The sequence below is a fragment of the Leishmania martiniquensis genome, chromosome 2, assembly GCF_017916325.1.
Source record: "Leishmania martiniquensis isolate LSCM1 chromosome 2, whole genome shotgun sequence".
NCBI lineage: Eukaryota > Euglenozoa > Kinetoplastea > Trypanosomatida > Trypanosomatidae > Leishmania > Leishmania martiniquensis.
In genome coordinates, this window is record NC_090137.1 from 327,781 (window position 1) to 339,675 (window position 11,895).

An 11,895-nucleotide genomic window follows, 5' to 3' on the forward strand; every position below is an offset into this window, starting at 1 on the left:
CCGTTCATCTCCAAGGCAGGGCCCCTTTGCTTCCATTGTGCCTCCTGGGCCGACCCCTCCCCTCCCCCTCTTTCTCTCCCCCCCAGATGCCCTCCGCAGCGGACCGACAGGCATTTCTCCGGTTTATGGGGCTCACAGACGCCGACGTCGCCGACCCCGAATGCCAACACCGCGCCGTCTTCCACTCGCAGGTATCCTCAAGCGACAACGCCACTGGAAAGGCTCAACGCGGAACGAAGCACAGCTCGTCCACCGCGTCGTCTATCGCTGGGCTTTCCCATTCCGCATCTCTCAGTGGTGACGCAGCTCAGCCGTCGCTTATAACCGTTGCGAACATCCCGCACGGCACCTCCCCGAGCAGCGCTAGCGGGCCGCCGTCGTCGTCGCGCCCTCTCTTCTCCACACCGCGTAGCGTTCATTGGGAGGAGGAGAGCATCGCCGCCACTTCGCATGCGTCGCAGCTGCCACAGCGGTCAGGCGCATCGTGCAGCACCGCAGCTGCCGTCAGTGAGGATCTGAAGGAGTGTGGGAACCGCGCCTTCGAGGCGGGTGCCTTTCGTGAGGCTGTGCAGCACTACACAGCCGCCATCGAGGCGTTGGCTGCCGGGACCACGCATAGCGGCGCAGAGGTGCTGCTACTCGGCGCGTTGCATAGCAACCGCTCGGCTGCTTACTTGCAGGCAGCGCACGAGATGGCCAGTGCCGAGGACGCTTACGCGCGTGCATTGTGCGACGCAGACCGAGCTGTGGCGCTGCGCCCGTCGTGGTTCAAGGGGCATGCGAGGCAGGGCGATACCTACTTCAAGCTGAAGCGGTACGGCGCCGCGGCGGAGGCGTACGAGATGGCGCTGCATCTGGACCCGCATAACCGTACGCTGGTGAACGCATTGGCAGAGTCGCGTCAACGCCAAAAGCGGGCAACGAGGGAGGAGTTGGAGCTGCGCCGCACAATGCGCTCAACCGCAAGCACGACATCATCGCTCGCGTCGAACATGTCCGGCCAAGCGGGCAACCTCACTTGGTGTGAGGGGGACCCCTGCGGCGGTTCGGCAGCGTCGCAGCGAGGGAATGACCTACAAGATGCCTACGATGGTGGCCACTGTCGAAGTGGCCAAACACAGCAGTTGTGGGCCAAACTGAAACACGAGGTGGAGGCAACGGTGCACGAAGCCACCGGTGATGCCTATAGGATGGAGCAGCTTGAGCGGTTTCGGGCACGGAGCAGCAAAGGTGCGACGCCAAAGGCTCGGCAGGCGGCAGAGAGTGCGACATCTTCAAAGGATGCGGCTGTCTTGCCTGCCGGAGCAGCGGCTTCTGGGGCGATGCAGGGGAGGAATACTGCAGGGCCTCAGGTCGGTGTAGTACCCGGGCACGATGTCGACGTGGGTGGCGCTGCTGCTTCAGCCTTCTGCGCAACGGGGATGTCAGCTGCGACTCAAGCCCGGCCGCGCCGCCGCTCCTCCACCTCGCCTACCGCTGGTGGCATTGTGGCGGCCCTGGCCACGTTCGACGGGCCTGTGCAGAACGCTCGCGACGTGCCGTATGAGTTTTCCAGCGCTGCTGCCTCTGCGTATCAGCAGCGGCTGCTTGAGGCGTTTCGCCAACGAAAAGGGTCGCAGCGATGAGGCGGCTGTGGGGATGGTATGGCGCGGTAAGGGCAGCCAAGCTGTGTATCGTGTGCTTCTATTCACTGCTCGTATCGCGTGTGTGTTTTCGCTTCTCCGTCGATGCCTTATCTGCTGGCAGTCCTCGGCCCTCCTTCATGCGAGTGAGTCGGTGGCGGTGGCTTTGCTGTGTGCCGCGTGGGTCTCTGTGTGCATGTTTCCGTTCATGTATTTATGTTTATGTGTGTGGAGTTGAGGCCCCCCTTCTCCCCTCTCCCTTCCCCCCTGTCTCCCTCTCGCGTATTTTCGCCCTTTTTTCATGGCGGCGTGCGGGGGTCTGATGTACAGCGAGCGGCCGCCGCATGACGGCAGCTCCCCTCACCCCCATTGTGCCGACACCCTCTGCACTTTCGAGTGTGTGTGCGCGCGCGTCCGTATTGCCGCCCTTTCCCTCCCCACCGCAAGCGGAGGCAAAGGCGAAGAGAAGAGAAAAGGGAGCAAAAAACGCATTGTAATCTCACGTCATGCGCGGGCACGACGGCCGCTGCTCCAGTGCGGATGTGTGCGCGCGCTTTGCTCTCCCTGGTGTCCCCGTGCTCGCGCTACCGGAGGGTTAGGGGACGCGCTGCAGAGGAAAGGGGAACCGAGTGTAACGGCAGCGCGCCGCGCTACGCAGAGTCGGGGTAGGATTGAAGGGGGACGTCTTCTCGCGCGTGCGCAAAGTTGACTGCGATGTGCCTCGGTGGTCAATGCGCATTGACTGTGTGCGGCAACGACAAAAGGGGGAAAGAAAAAAAGGCGACGGTGAGGGTGTGATGCGTACTGCGGTGACCACATGCGCTGAGATCCTCTCGTCTGCCATACCGGCTTTTCTGCCCCGCTGGTGCGCGGCGCGAATGCCTTGCCATATGGGCTTGTGCCTGGATGCGCTCGTGTCCCAGCCTCGGGTGACATGGGATGGAGGGGGCGCGTGTGTGCACCACCGCTGCCGTCCTCCCACCAAACTCAAACGTTCGCCCTGTGTGGGTGCGGGGGTGGTGGTCGTTGCCCCCCTTTTTTCTCACTTTTTGTTTTTCGTTGCTTTCTTTTTTCCCCTCTCACCGGCGTCCTCCACCCCCTCCGCCCCTCTCTCTTTCCCCCTCCCCCTCCCACGTATTACATGTGCGCCAGCAGATAGGCCTTTGCAACACGCGTGCCCAACGTGTCGTGCGGTGGATGGCAGTGGCAAAGCAGCCGTATTATGACTGCATCGAGCGCACCTTGTTGGCCGTCATGTGCTTGCAGTCCTTCGCTTCTGACGTGACGGATGGGTGTGTCGTGCCTGAGGTGGAGGTGGTGTCTCCCTACATGGCTACCGATGCTTCGCCAGCTTTCTCCTCTCTTCACCCAAACCCCGCTGCCTCAGCGACGCGGTGCAATACGCTGCGGCTGCAGTGGGCCAGCGGAGATGAATGCCTCCTGGAGGGGTCGCACAACAGCGCCCGCCTGTCCTTTAGGTTTGCAGCGGCTCATCAGCCAGGCGACGCCCTCTCGAGGCAGCTGCTAGGCGCATATTTGGCATTCTTCTGCGCCCACGGCGCTGCAACCGGCGCGCTGCCAATCCTTCGCCGCGCTCCCGTGCAACATATTTCGGCGGGCCAACCTGCACCGCATGCAGCAGGCCCGATCGCCTACGATATCTCGTTCTTGGTGCTGGCCGAGCACGTCCGCCAGTACGGCCGGCATCGCCTGGCAACCTTCATCATGACGTTCATCAAGGATGCCGATGCTGCCGTGGCTAATCTGAAGGTGTCGCTGAACGCCAGGCGGCGCGCCGCTGCGAAATCGTTTTTTGCGCTGTCGGCGTAGGCGACAGAGGGGAATGGGGGGAGGGTCGACGCACATCCGGGGGGGCCGACTCCGCCGTTGACCCTTCTGTCTCGGGCCCCGCCTCCCCCTCACACGGCAATCGCAGTAAACGCCGAGAGCGTAGGTGCACACGGCAGCAGCCATCGACGCCTAACTTCACATGTGCGGCTGCACGCTTTATTTGTGCAGCGCCCATCTCTCCCTCCCCCCATCACCCCTTCTACTGCCTGCTCCCTTTGTCTCTGCTCTCCTGTCGCTTCCCCTGCACACAAAATTCTCGGCTGCCGCCAGCAGCAGCCGGCGGCGCCGCGGTGACAGCTTCCGCCGTTTCCTTTAGGCGAACTCGAGCATTGACGAAGACAAAGCACTCGCATGCCACGCCTTTGCCGACGACGTGCGTGCTTCGGTGGGGTGGGGCGCAGGCACGGGCTCTTTCCACTCCGGCACCTATGCCCCTGCGCCGAGCCGTCCTTGACGAGGGCAGGGGTGTCACTGCAAACTCAACGGGGCCACCTGTTACGTTGAACGGGGGCGAGAGGGAGGAGATTGAAACTGCGCAAATTCTCTTATGCTCTTGTTCGACCGCGACTTTCTGTGCTCCCGATGGCGGGGGTGGGCGGAGGCCCCTCAGCACGCGGCGCCGGGGCCCAGGGCCCCCACTCTGTGTGGAAGCCAAGCAGCTCTCCTGTCTCGCCCACTGCCTAGCGGCTTCTGGTGGCTACCCACGATTGACTGCCTACGAGGCGGACAGGCGAGAGCGAGTCGTGGGTGCTGATGTCTTCGGCCGAGTGGCGGAGTGCGCTGCGTCGGAGCGACCCGAGACGGTGCACACGTTTGCACCGCCCGTGTGGCAGGCATCGCGCCAGCGCCGCTCGACCCTATCTCGCCCGCCTCTGACTGCCTGCTGGTGTAGGGATCCCGCACCACACCCCGGAGGGGGACTGCACCACGTGCCGACCGTCATTGCGGGAGCGGCTGCGAGGCAGCGTGCATGGCGGGTGGTGCGTGGGCAGAGCTTGAGGTGGGGTGGTGATGGTAGTGCCTAAATGGCTGAGTGGTGGTGGGGGGAGGCGTCGCTGCAGCGCGTGTGTGTACCGCTCCTTCGCACCCCCACGCGATGGGGAGGACGTGTGAGTGGGTCGGGCAGTCGAGCAGGGGTGCGGCCCGTTAGTGCCGTGCCGCAGCGGAAGAGGATACGCTTCGAGCGAAGCGAAGAAAAGATCGACTGCTTTGGCTGTTAGGGGCCACTGACCTCTGTCAATCGGTGCGTCGCTTTTACGGGGCAGCAAAAAAAAAAGAAAATGCTGCCAACAGCGCTGCGCTTTGGCGATCAGCTCACACTCCTCCTCTGCCCCCCTCCCTCCCTCCCCTCCCTCCCCTCCCTCCCGCTCCCTCTCTCTCATCCTGTTCGTCACGCCATCAGAGATTCCTTTCTTTGCAGCCCTTCACTCCAGACGTACACGCACACACACATACACACACACACAGAGGCGGGCGCAGCGATTCAGTGGGACCACTGCCCCTTTTCGCTTTTCTGTTGCTCTTCGGGTACCTTGCTGTGAAGGCTCGTTGTGTCCTGTGCCCTTCAGGAGGTCAGATGTCGGAGGAGCTCATCCTGCAGTGGACGAAGCGCGTCTCGGACGCTGAGGAGGAGCTCAGCCGCATGGAGGCGGACATCGGCTCTATTAAGCAGCAGCGCAAACTGCTGAGGGCGGATATTCGAAGGTATGAGGACGTCGTCGCGAGCGAAAAGTGCGACCTTCTCACCTCGCTCGAGGGGGTGGAGGCTCAGGCAAAGGATCTCGGAACACAGTGCGAAGCGACGCTGGCGGAGAAGGACCGTGTGGAGGCAGAGTACATGGCCACCCTCGATGCCTACGAGAGTCTGCACTTTCTCGTACGCGAAATCAAAGATGCCGAGGAGCATCTGCAAAGCCGCGAAGACTTAGAGGCGTGCCTACAACGCGAGAGCGTCACGTGGGCGGAGGAAGAGCACTCGCTGCGCCGTAAGCTCCACCAGCTGCAGCAGCAGCAGGCGCAGGCCCGCCGCGCGCAAGAGGCTGAGCTGCGCGCGCAAGAGGCTGAGCTCTCGAAGGTCGAGCAGCGCCAGCGCGAAGAACGGGCTGGGCGATGTGGAGAGGCGGCTCAAGCGGCCTCCCGCGTGGTGCGCAGCAGTCGTCAGCAAACGCCTGTACCACCCAAATTCGGTACGTTGGCCGTCGAGAACGCTTTCGTGAGCGCCAACGCAGGCGGAGCGGTGCCGACAAGATCTGCGCCGCTCAAGTCGTGCTTGAGGGCGCTCATCAACGGCAACGCAGCAACCGCAAATCCTCGCCCCTCCGCTCCTGCCTCCGCACCGGTGAGCCGCTGCGCCTCGCAGTCGCTGGTGTCCGACTCAGCTGCGAGCGGCATACGGAGGCAGGGAGTCGATGGGAGTGATCAGCACTCGCTGCAGGTTCTGCAGGAGATGCGCGCCTACCCATATGGGGCACCCTGCAAGGTCGGCGCTCGCAAGCGCGACTTTTTGGGAGACGCCACCAACCACCAGTGACGGGCGCTCTTGTGGCGGTGTCGCCCCCTTTCAGAGGTACTGGAATAGGGGAGGGAGGAGGGGCGGTGTGTGCGTGTGGTGCACGGCGCCGAGGGGATATGCACTCTTTGGGGCGCCCAAAACGTGAGGGTGGCAACTCACATCTGAAGAGCCACGTGTACGGGGCGCAACAGGACAGCCACCGCATTCTCCCCCCTCTTCCCCCCCCCCCCCACACACACACATCGGCCCTCGCATATCATCCTGTGGAGGCCTCGCGTGCACCTGCAGGGAGTCCCCCTCTCCTCTCTCTCCCTCGCCTGCGGCCTCCCGCCCACCATGCGGGGACACTTTAGATTCATAGATAGACGCTATCTGTCCCATGGCGTGGCCCCTACTCGAGACGGATGAGTTTTTGTTCGCGTGCTGGTGTGCGTGCATGCGTTGGCATCGCTCCCTTCCACCGACTCAGGCCTCAGATATGCTTCGCCGAGCCACATCCGTGCTACAACGTGGCGGCTGCGCAAGGAGGGGGACGCCCATCACGGGAAACCTAAGGACGGCGCGCGGGCGGTGTCGAACACCATCAGGAGGCACCGATTGCTGTGCCCGTGTGGCGGGACTTCTGTCAAACAGAGAGGCGGCCACACGCGCCTCCCCTCTTGTCGGGAGTGCACCGGTCACGGCTGCTGTGTGCGATCGCCGCGTGTACGGCGCATGCACGCTTTGCCTCCGCTTCGTGTGGATGCGGGTGCGCTTGCGGAGTGGTGCCCTCATGGCGTGTGGCCATGCGTCTGCTGCTTCGGTGAGGCCCCGCCCTCTCCCCATTGACAGAACGTCGTGCCTGCACATGAGGCATTGCATGCCGTCATCTGACCTCTCACCTCCCCTCTCACTTTTCCGCTCTCCTCGCGCACACACGAGAGGGGAAAGAGCGAACGTACTCTGAGAGGCGCGTTGCACGATGGAGAGCACAGGCATAGGGGCGGTGCCGGCACAATCCAGCAGGAAAAGCTGCGCTGCAACGTTTAGCCTCAAGCATGTGGCCTCAGTAGACACCCCTCTCACCTGCAACTGTTTGCTAGCCGCCCCCCTCTTGCCCCCGGCGGAGTTCGGTGGCGCACCAGCGCCGTCTTCGGCTGTTCCAGAGGGGGCTGAGGCCCGGAGGCCGGCGCTCGGCTTCCTCGCCGCCTCCTACGAACTGACGTCCTCCTCTCTGTCGACTGTCGCTCTCTCTGCGTTGGAGGTCAAAGACGGGGTCGACACCGCAGGCCCGAGGCACATCGGTGAGTGCGCCTTCTTTCAGTGCGCCGCCGATGCGGACGGGGGTGCTGCTGAAATGCAGCGCTGCGCGTCGGGGCTGCCCGGCGTTTTCGACCTCGTCTCGGTGCCCGCGTCGTTCTTTGGCACTGCGGCCCCGTTCTCGGCCCCCAGCGCGCCACCTTTCATCGCGATGGCGTGTACCGATGGCAGCGTGCGAGTGCTCGACCCTTTCACGCTAAGCCCCGTGGTGGACCCTCTGCGCGGCCTCCACGCAGAGATGCTGACGAGCTGCACTGCGCTTTGCTGTCCCACACCGCATCTCCTGTGCTCAGCCCACACCGGGGCTGTATTTCTGTGCTCGGTCGCGGAGCGGTGTGTAACGCAGGAGTTGGAGGGGCACGAGTACGATGCGTGGTGCACGGCAATGATGCCTACAGGTGGATGGTGGTCCGCTGCCCCAGCTGACCTTCACGCGAATGGAAGCTGCGGCCACGGCAACGACACTGACGGCGAGGCAGAGACAGCGCAAGCGCGTTGCTCGCGTCTGGCGGCGACGATGGCTACTGCAAACTGTACGATATACGCACTGACCCCCGTCGCGCTGTTAGCCGCTTACGCTTCGACGCCGGCGTCGTTTCTATTACGCCTGTGCTGGACACCATCGGCGGCCTGTCGACCGCGCACACCACACCGTATCTCTTTGTCGGCTCGTACGACGCTAGCATCTCGCTCGTCGACGTGCGCAGTATGCGGCGTCCCGTGGCGCAGCGCGGTGGGCTTGGCGGGGGTGTGTGGCGTACGTCCCGCTGCCTCCTCCCGCTATGGGACTCTGGCGCTGCCGTCTCGGACGACGTCGGGGCCGCGCTGGATGAGAGTGGCAATGTGAACCTGTCCCTGCTGCTGGCCACCGCAATGGCTGATTGCCACTGCAGTGATGCGAAGCGACCGTGCGTCACGCGTGCGGCCTCCAGTGGGTGGGTAAACACCGCCAATGTTCTTGTGCTGCCGCTGATGCAGCGCGGGGCTGCACTGCTACCGTACGACGTGCGAGCCTCTGTGGAGGAGGTGTTTGGGAATGCAGACGTGCCTCTCACGTACTTCTACGGTGAAGCTGCGGAGGGCGACTCAGAGGCGGCGCTGACTCCTGCGTTGGCGGACAACAGCTTGGTGTACGATGCAGCGGTACTGCGGCCGCTCGATCGGAGCGACTTGTGTGGTGCGGACCGGTCAGCTGCCATGGTAGCCACCGCCTCCTTTTACGAAAGGCGTATTGATGTGTGGACGGTTGCGGCGGTGCCGTAGCGGATGGGACGGCAGACCTCTACGCCCCACTCCTCACCAGACTGCACAGGGAGCAGCAAAAAAAGGAGGAAAAGGTGCCTTCAGTCCTGTGCCTTCGCTGCTCGATAGGGCGATGTGCGCGCGAGCGCACCTGTCCACGTGCTGTCGCACGCGTTACCGTTGGTGCATCGCCAGGGTGGGCGGGGGAGCGCAGCGCCCAGGTCGAAGTTCTTGAGGAGCGAGGGGATGAGTGAACGGAATTGGCCATGACGCACGGGGCGCGCGATTTTCAAGTGCTGCGTGCATGATGGCTGGTGCCTCGACGTGGGAGGAGCACGAGAGAGGGGGGCTCGGGGTCTTGGCGAGGGGCGCAGCATCCCACAGAGGTTATATGGCGAGTACGCTTATGTCTCCCGGTAGCAGACGGGTGATGCCTTCCCCTCTCCTTTCCTCGCCTATCAGCTCCCCTCTTCCCATACGCCTCTCTCTGTCTCGTCGTGCGGCACCTCATCACGCACGCAGGCCACAGGCGCCGCCTGCGAAGCCACCAGCGTAAACCAGCACGGCGCTTTCCGCACCCGCCAGTCAATCCAGGCCGAAACGGTAGTGAGTGCACAGGCGCCCCCCTCCCCTCCTCTGCACAAGAGGGAAGGCGTCGTGCGGATAAGTGCTGTGGACGCGCTCCGCCGGGTACTGCTCTTCTTCTCCTTTCCGCAGGTGTGCCGGGGGTTCGGCTCGCACGACGCTCGTGCTGCCGGTGCTCTGCGCACTGCCCACTTCGTGCAGAGAGGAGGGGAAGAGGGGGGCACCACCACTGCGGCTGATGTACTTTTGTGTCTGTTCTTTGACCTGCATCGTTCATCCCCTCTCTCTTCCTCCCCCTCCTCTCACGCCCTGCGGCCGCTGCCGACCCTCGTTGACTCTCATCGATAGCGCCGTCGCAGAGGGGTGCACCCACTCACGCGCACCACCCGCCCACACGCACACAGAGAGAGAGAGGCGTCTGCCGCCTGTCCACTTTCCTGTCTCTCACCATTGTCTAATCGTTTCCTGTCACTCTTGCGTGCGTCGTCCGCCCACACAGAGAGAGACGTCTGCCGCTGCTCCTCCTCACGCCTGTGGCTCATCACGCTCCCTCGCATGCGCGTTTGCCGTTGGCTTGAGCGATGTTTCGTCTCTCCACACCCCGCTGGTCGGTGCAGAATATCCTGCACGACATCCAAGCCGCCGTGGAGTCCCGGTCTCTCATGGCAACCTCGTCCTTCGCGCAGCGGCGCTCTTTCCTGGTCGCCCTCAGCGAGGAGCTGCACCGTAACCGCGAACACATAATTCGTGCTAACCGGCGTGACTGCGATCTCTTCGGGCAGCAGCAGCAGCAGCGCGGCACGCCCTCCGTGACGATACCGCCCACGCTGCCGAGCGCCAGCATAGCGCCGACTCCGCAGGCCTCCTCCTCGCGCTACGTGGGGCACGCTGGGCACCCACCCTTTCTCGTTCACTCGGGCCATCGCTTGGGCGATGCACACGCTGTCTCTGTGGCGGCAGGGAATCTTACAGCCACCATACCCGCGACGGATGCCGATGGCGGCTCGGGAGCGGGCTCACCACGCCGCCGGAGCTCGCTCGACCTTGTGACGAGCGCGTCCTTTGCTGGAAGCCGAGACCTCAGCGGCGCGGGCGCAACTACCGCACATGATCGCGCATCAGGCAGCCCAGCAGGTACTCGCTGTACTCTGGGCGAAACCGCAGAGGCGACCGTCTCTGGTGTCGCAGCCTCTTCCTCGCCGTCGCGGAGGGCTGGCGGGGCATTGCCAGCATCGCTGCAGCCGGTGCCGACCCCCTCATCGGTCCGCATCACGCGCACGGAGGCCGGCGGTGGGGGCGGGCACCTTCTCATCACCCCTGACAACCACTTCCTCATATCGCCTCTTCGCCTCGACAAGCTGCACACTACCATCGAATACCTCCTCTGCCAGCCTGATCCCATCGCCATCCCATCTTCTTGCTGGCTGCACGACTACGCTGAAGGAAGCAGCGGAGCAGCAGCCGGCCCACTACGCGAAGCGGGCTCCTCAGATGCGGCTGCGGACCGCAGCTCACTTCCGCCTTCATCAGGGGGAGGGCCACACGTTCGTGGTCGCTGCACGCGGCGAACAGACCGACTCGAGGTCTTCGAGCTCTCGGTGCCTCTGGGCATGGTCGGCATCCTCTCGAGGTTTCGTCCGCGCATCAGCATTGATGCAGTTGCCATGGGCCTGTTTGCCGGCAATACCGTCCTCGTGGATGGCGGGGTGTCGCTGTACTACACGAATATGGCCCTCATGTCCTCCGTACGGCGCGCACTGACGGCTGCCGGCCTGTCCCCGAGTGCGGTGGTGTGCGTGGAAAGCTACGACACCGCCCACCGCAGCACGAGCGAGTGGCTACAGCTCTCTGACTACGTCGACCTCGCTGTAGTGTGTGGGCCACCAAAGCTGTACCAGTTCGCTTCTCGCCACTCCACGATCCCGCTGATGCGTGCAACAGGGCAGTTCAGCAGCGTCTACGTGGATCAGAGCGCCTCCTTCGAGGTGGCACTGGAGGTGATATTGAACTCAAAGTTTCAAAAGTTGGCCGCCGCCAACGCTGTTACAACGGTCATCGTCCATAGCGACTTCCCGCGCTACACAGAGCTCCTGCTCGCCCTCGCCGCCGAGGGCGCCGTGCTCCTGGGCGATGTCACGGCTCAAGACCGCGTGCCGGACTGTGTGGCAGAGCTGGCGAGCGAGGAGGAATATCAGGGCCTCTCTCAGTACGGACTTCGAGACGCTGCACGCACGTTGTGCATCAAGACGGTGGACTCGCTCGCGCAGGCTCTCTTCTTCATTGAATCCTTCGGCTCCAAGCAAAGCGATTGCATCGTGGCCACGGACCCGGAGGTATGCGCCACCTACTGCCGGCAGGTGGACACAGCCGTCGCCCTCGTGAACGCCTCCACCCGCCTCTCCAGCGGTGTGCCCCTCGGCTGCGGCGTCGACATTGCCATCTCCACCTCTAAGACGCACTGCCGCGGGCCACTAACGATAGAAATGATGACGACTCGCAAACTTGTCGCCCGCAGTCTCTCCACCCACCACAGCGCGCTGCGCTGACGTCATCTCGAGAGGAAGAGAGTTTTGATGTCTTGCCACGGCTTCCAGTGGTGAGCCGCACCCCCGGACTCTGCGGTGGAGAGCATTTTTTTGTTCGGCGGGAGGGGTATGGAGAGAACATTCGCCGCTGCCGGTGTCTTTCGCTTGAATTCCGACTAATTCGTCTTCACACTCGAGTGCGGTTGCACTCCATCGCCCAGGGGCTGCCCCCCTCGCCCTCCCTCAACCGCTTATCCGT

General features: G+C 63.6%; 5 protein-coding genes across 5 annotated transcripts; all 5 read left to right on the forward strand.

Annotated features, from left to right (window-relative positions):
* Positions 1 to 86: 86 nt before the first annotated feature.
* LSCM1_08276 (uncharacterized protein) lies at positions 87 to 1,625 on the forward strand (the record flags this gene model as incomplete). Its single annotated transcript, XM_067325611.1, has 1 exon — positions 87 to 1,625. The coding sequence occupies one exon, from the start codon at positions 87 to 89 to the stop codon at positions 1,623 to 1,625; it is 1,539 nt and encodes a 512-aa protein (XP_067181638.1).
* Positions 1,626 to 2,819: 1,194 nt separating this feature from the next.
* LSCM1_08277 (uncharacterized protein) lies at positions 2,820 to 3,452 on the forward strand (the record flags this gene model as incomplete). Its single annotated transcript, XM_067325612.1, has 1 exon — positions 2,820 to 3,452. The coding sequence occupies one exon, from the start codon at positions 2,820 to 2,822 to the stop codon at positions 3,450 to 3,452; it is 633 nt and encodes a 210-aa protein (XP_067181639.1).
* Positions 3,453 to 5,049: 1,597 nt separating this feature from the next.
* Positions 5,050 to 6,003, forward strand: LSCM1_08278 (uncharacterized protein; the record flags this gene model as incomplete). The annotated part of the gene is made up of 1 exon (XM_067325613.1): positions 5,050 to 6,003. One exon carries the CDS (start codon positions 5,050 to 5,052, stop codon positions 6,001 to 6,003), a length of 954 nt encoding a protein of 317 aa, XP_067181640.1.
* A 943-nt stretch (positions 6,004 to 6,946) lies between these two features.
* Positions 6,947 to 8,131, forward strand: LSCM1_08279 (uncharacterized protein; the record flags this gene model as incomplete). The annotated part of the gene is made up of 1 exon (XM_067325614.1): positions 6,947 to 8,131. One exon carries the CDS (start codon positions 6,947 to 6,949, stop codon positions 8,129 to 8,131), a length of 1,185 nt encoding a protein of 394 aa, XP_067181641.1.
* A 1,561-nt stretch (positions 8,132 to 9,692) lies between these two features.
* On the forward strand, positions 9,693 to 11,657 carry LSCM1_08280 (uncharacterized protein; the record flags this gene model as incomplete). The annotated part of the gene is made up of 1 exon (XM_067325615.1): positions 9,693 to 11,657. The coding sequence occupies one exon, from the start codon at positions 9,693 to 9,695 to the stop codon at positions 11,655 to 11,657; it is 1,965 nt and encodes a 654-aa protein (XP_067181642.1).
* Between the last annotated feature and the right edge of the window lie 238 nt (positions 11,658 to 11,895).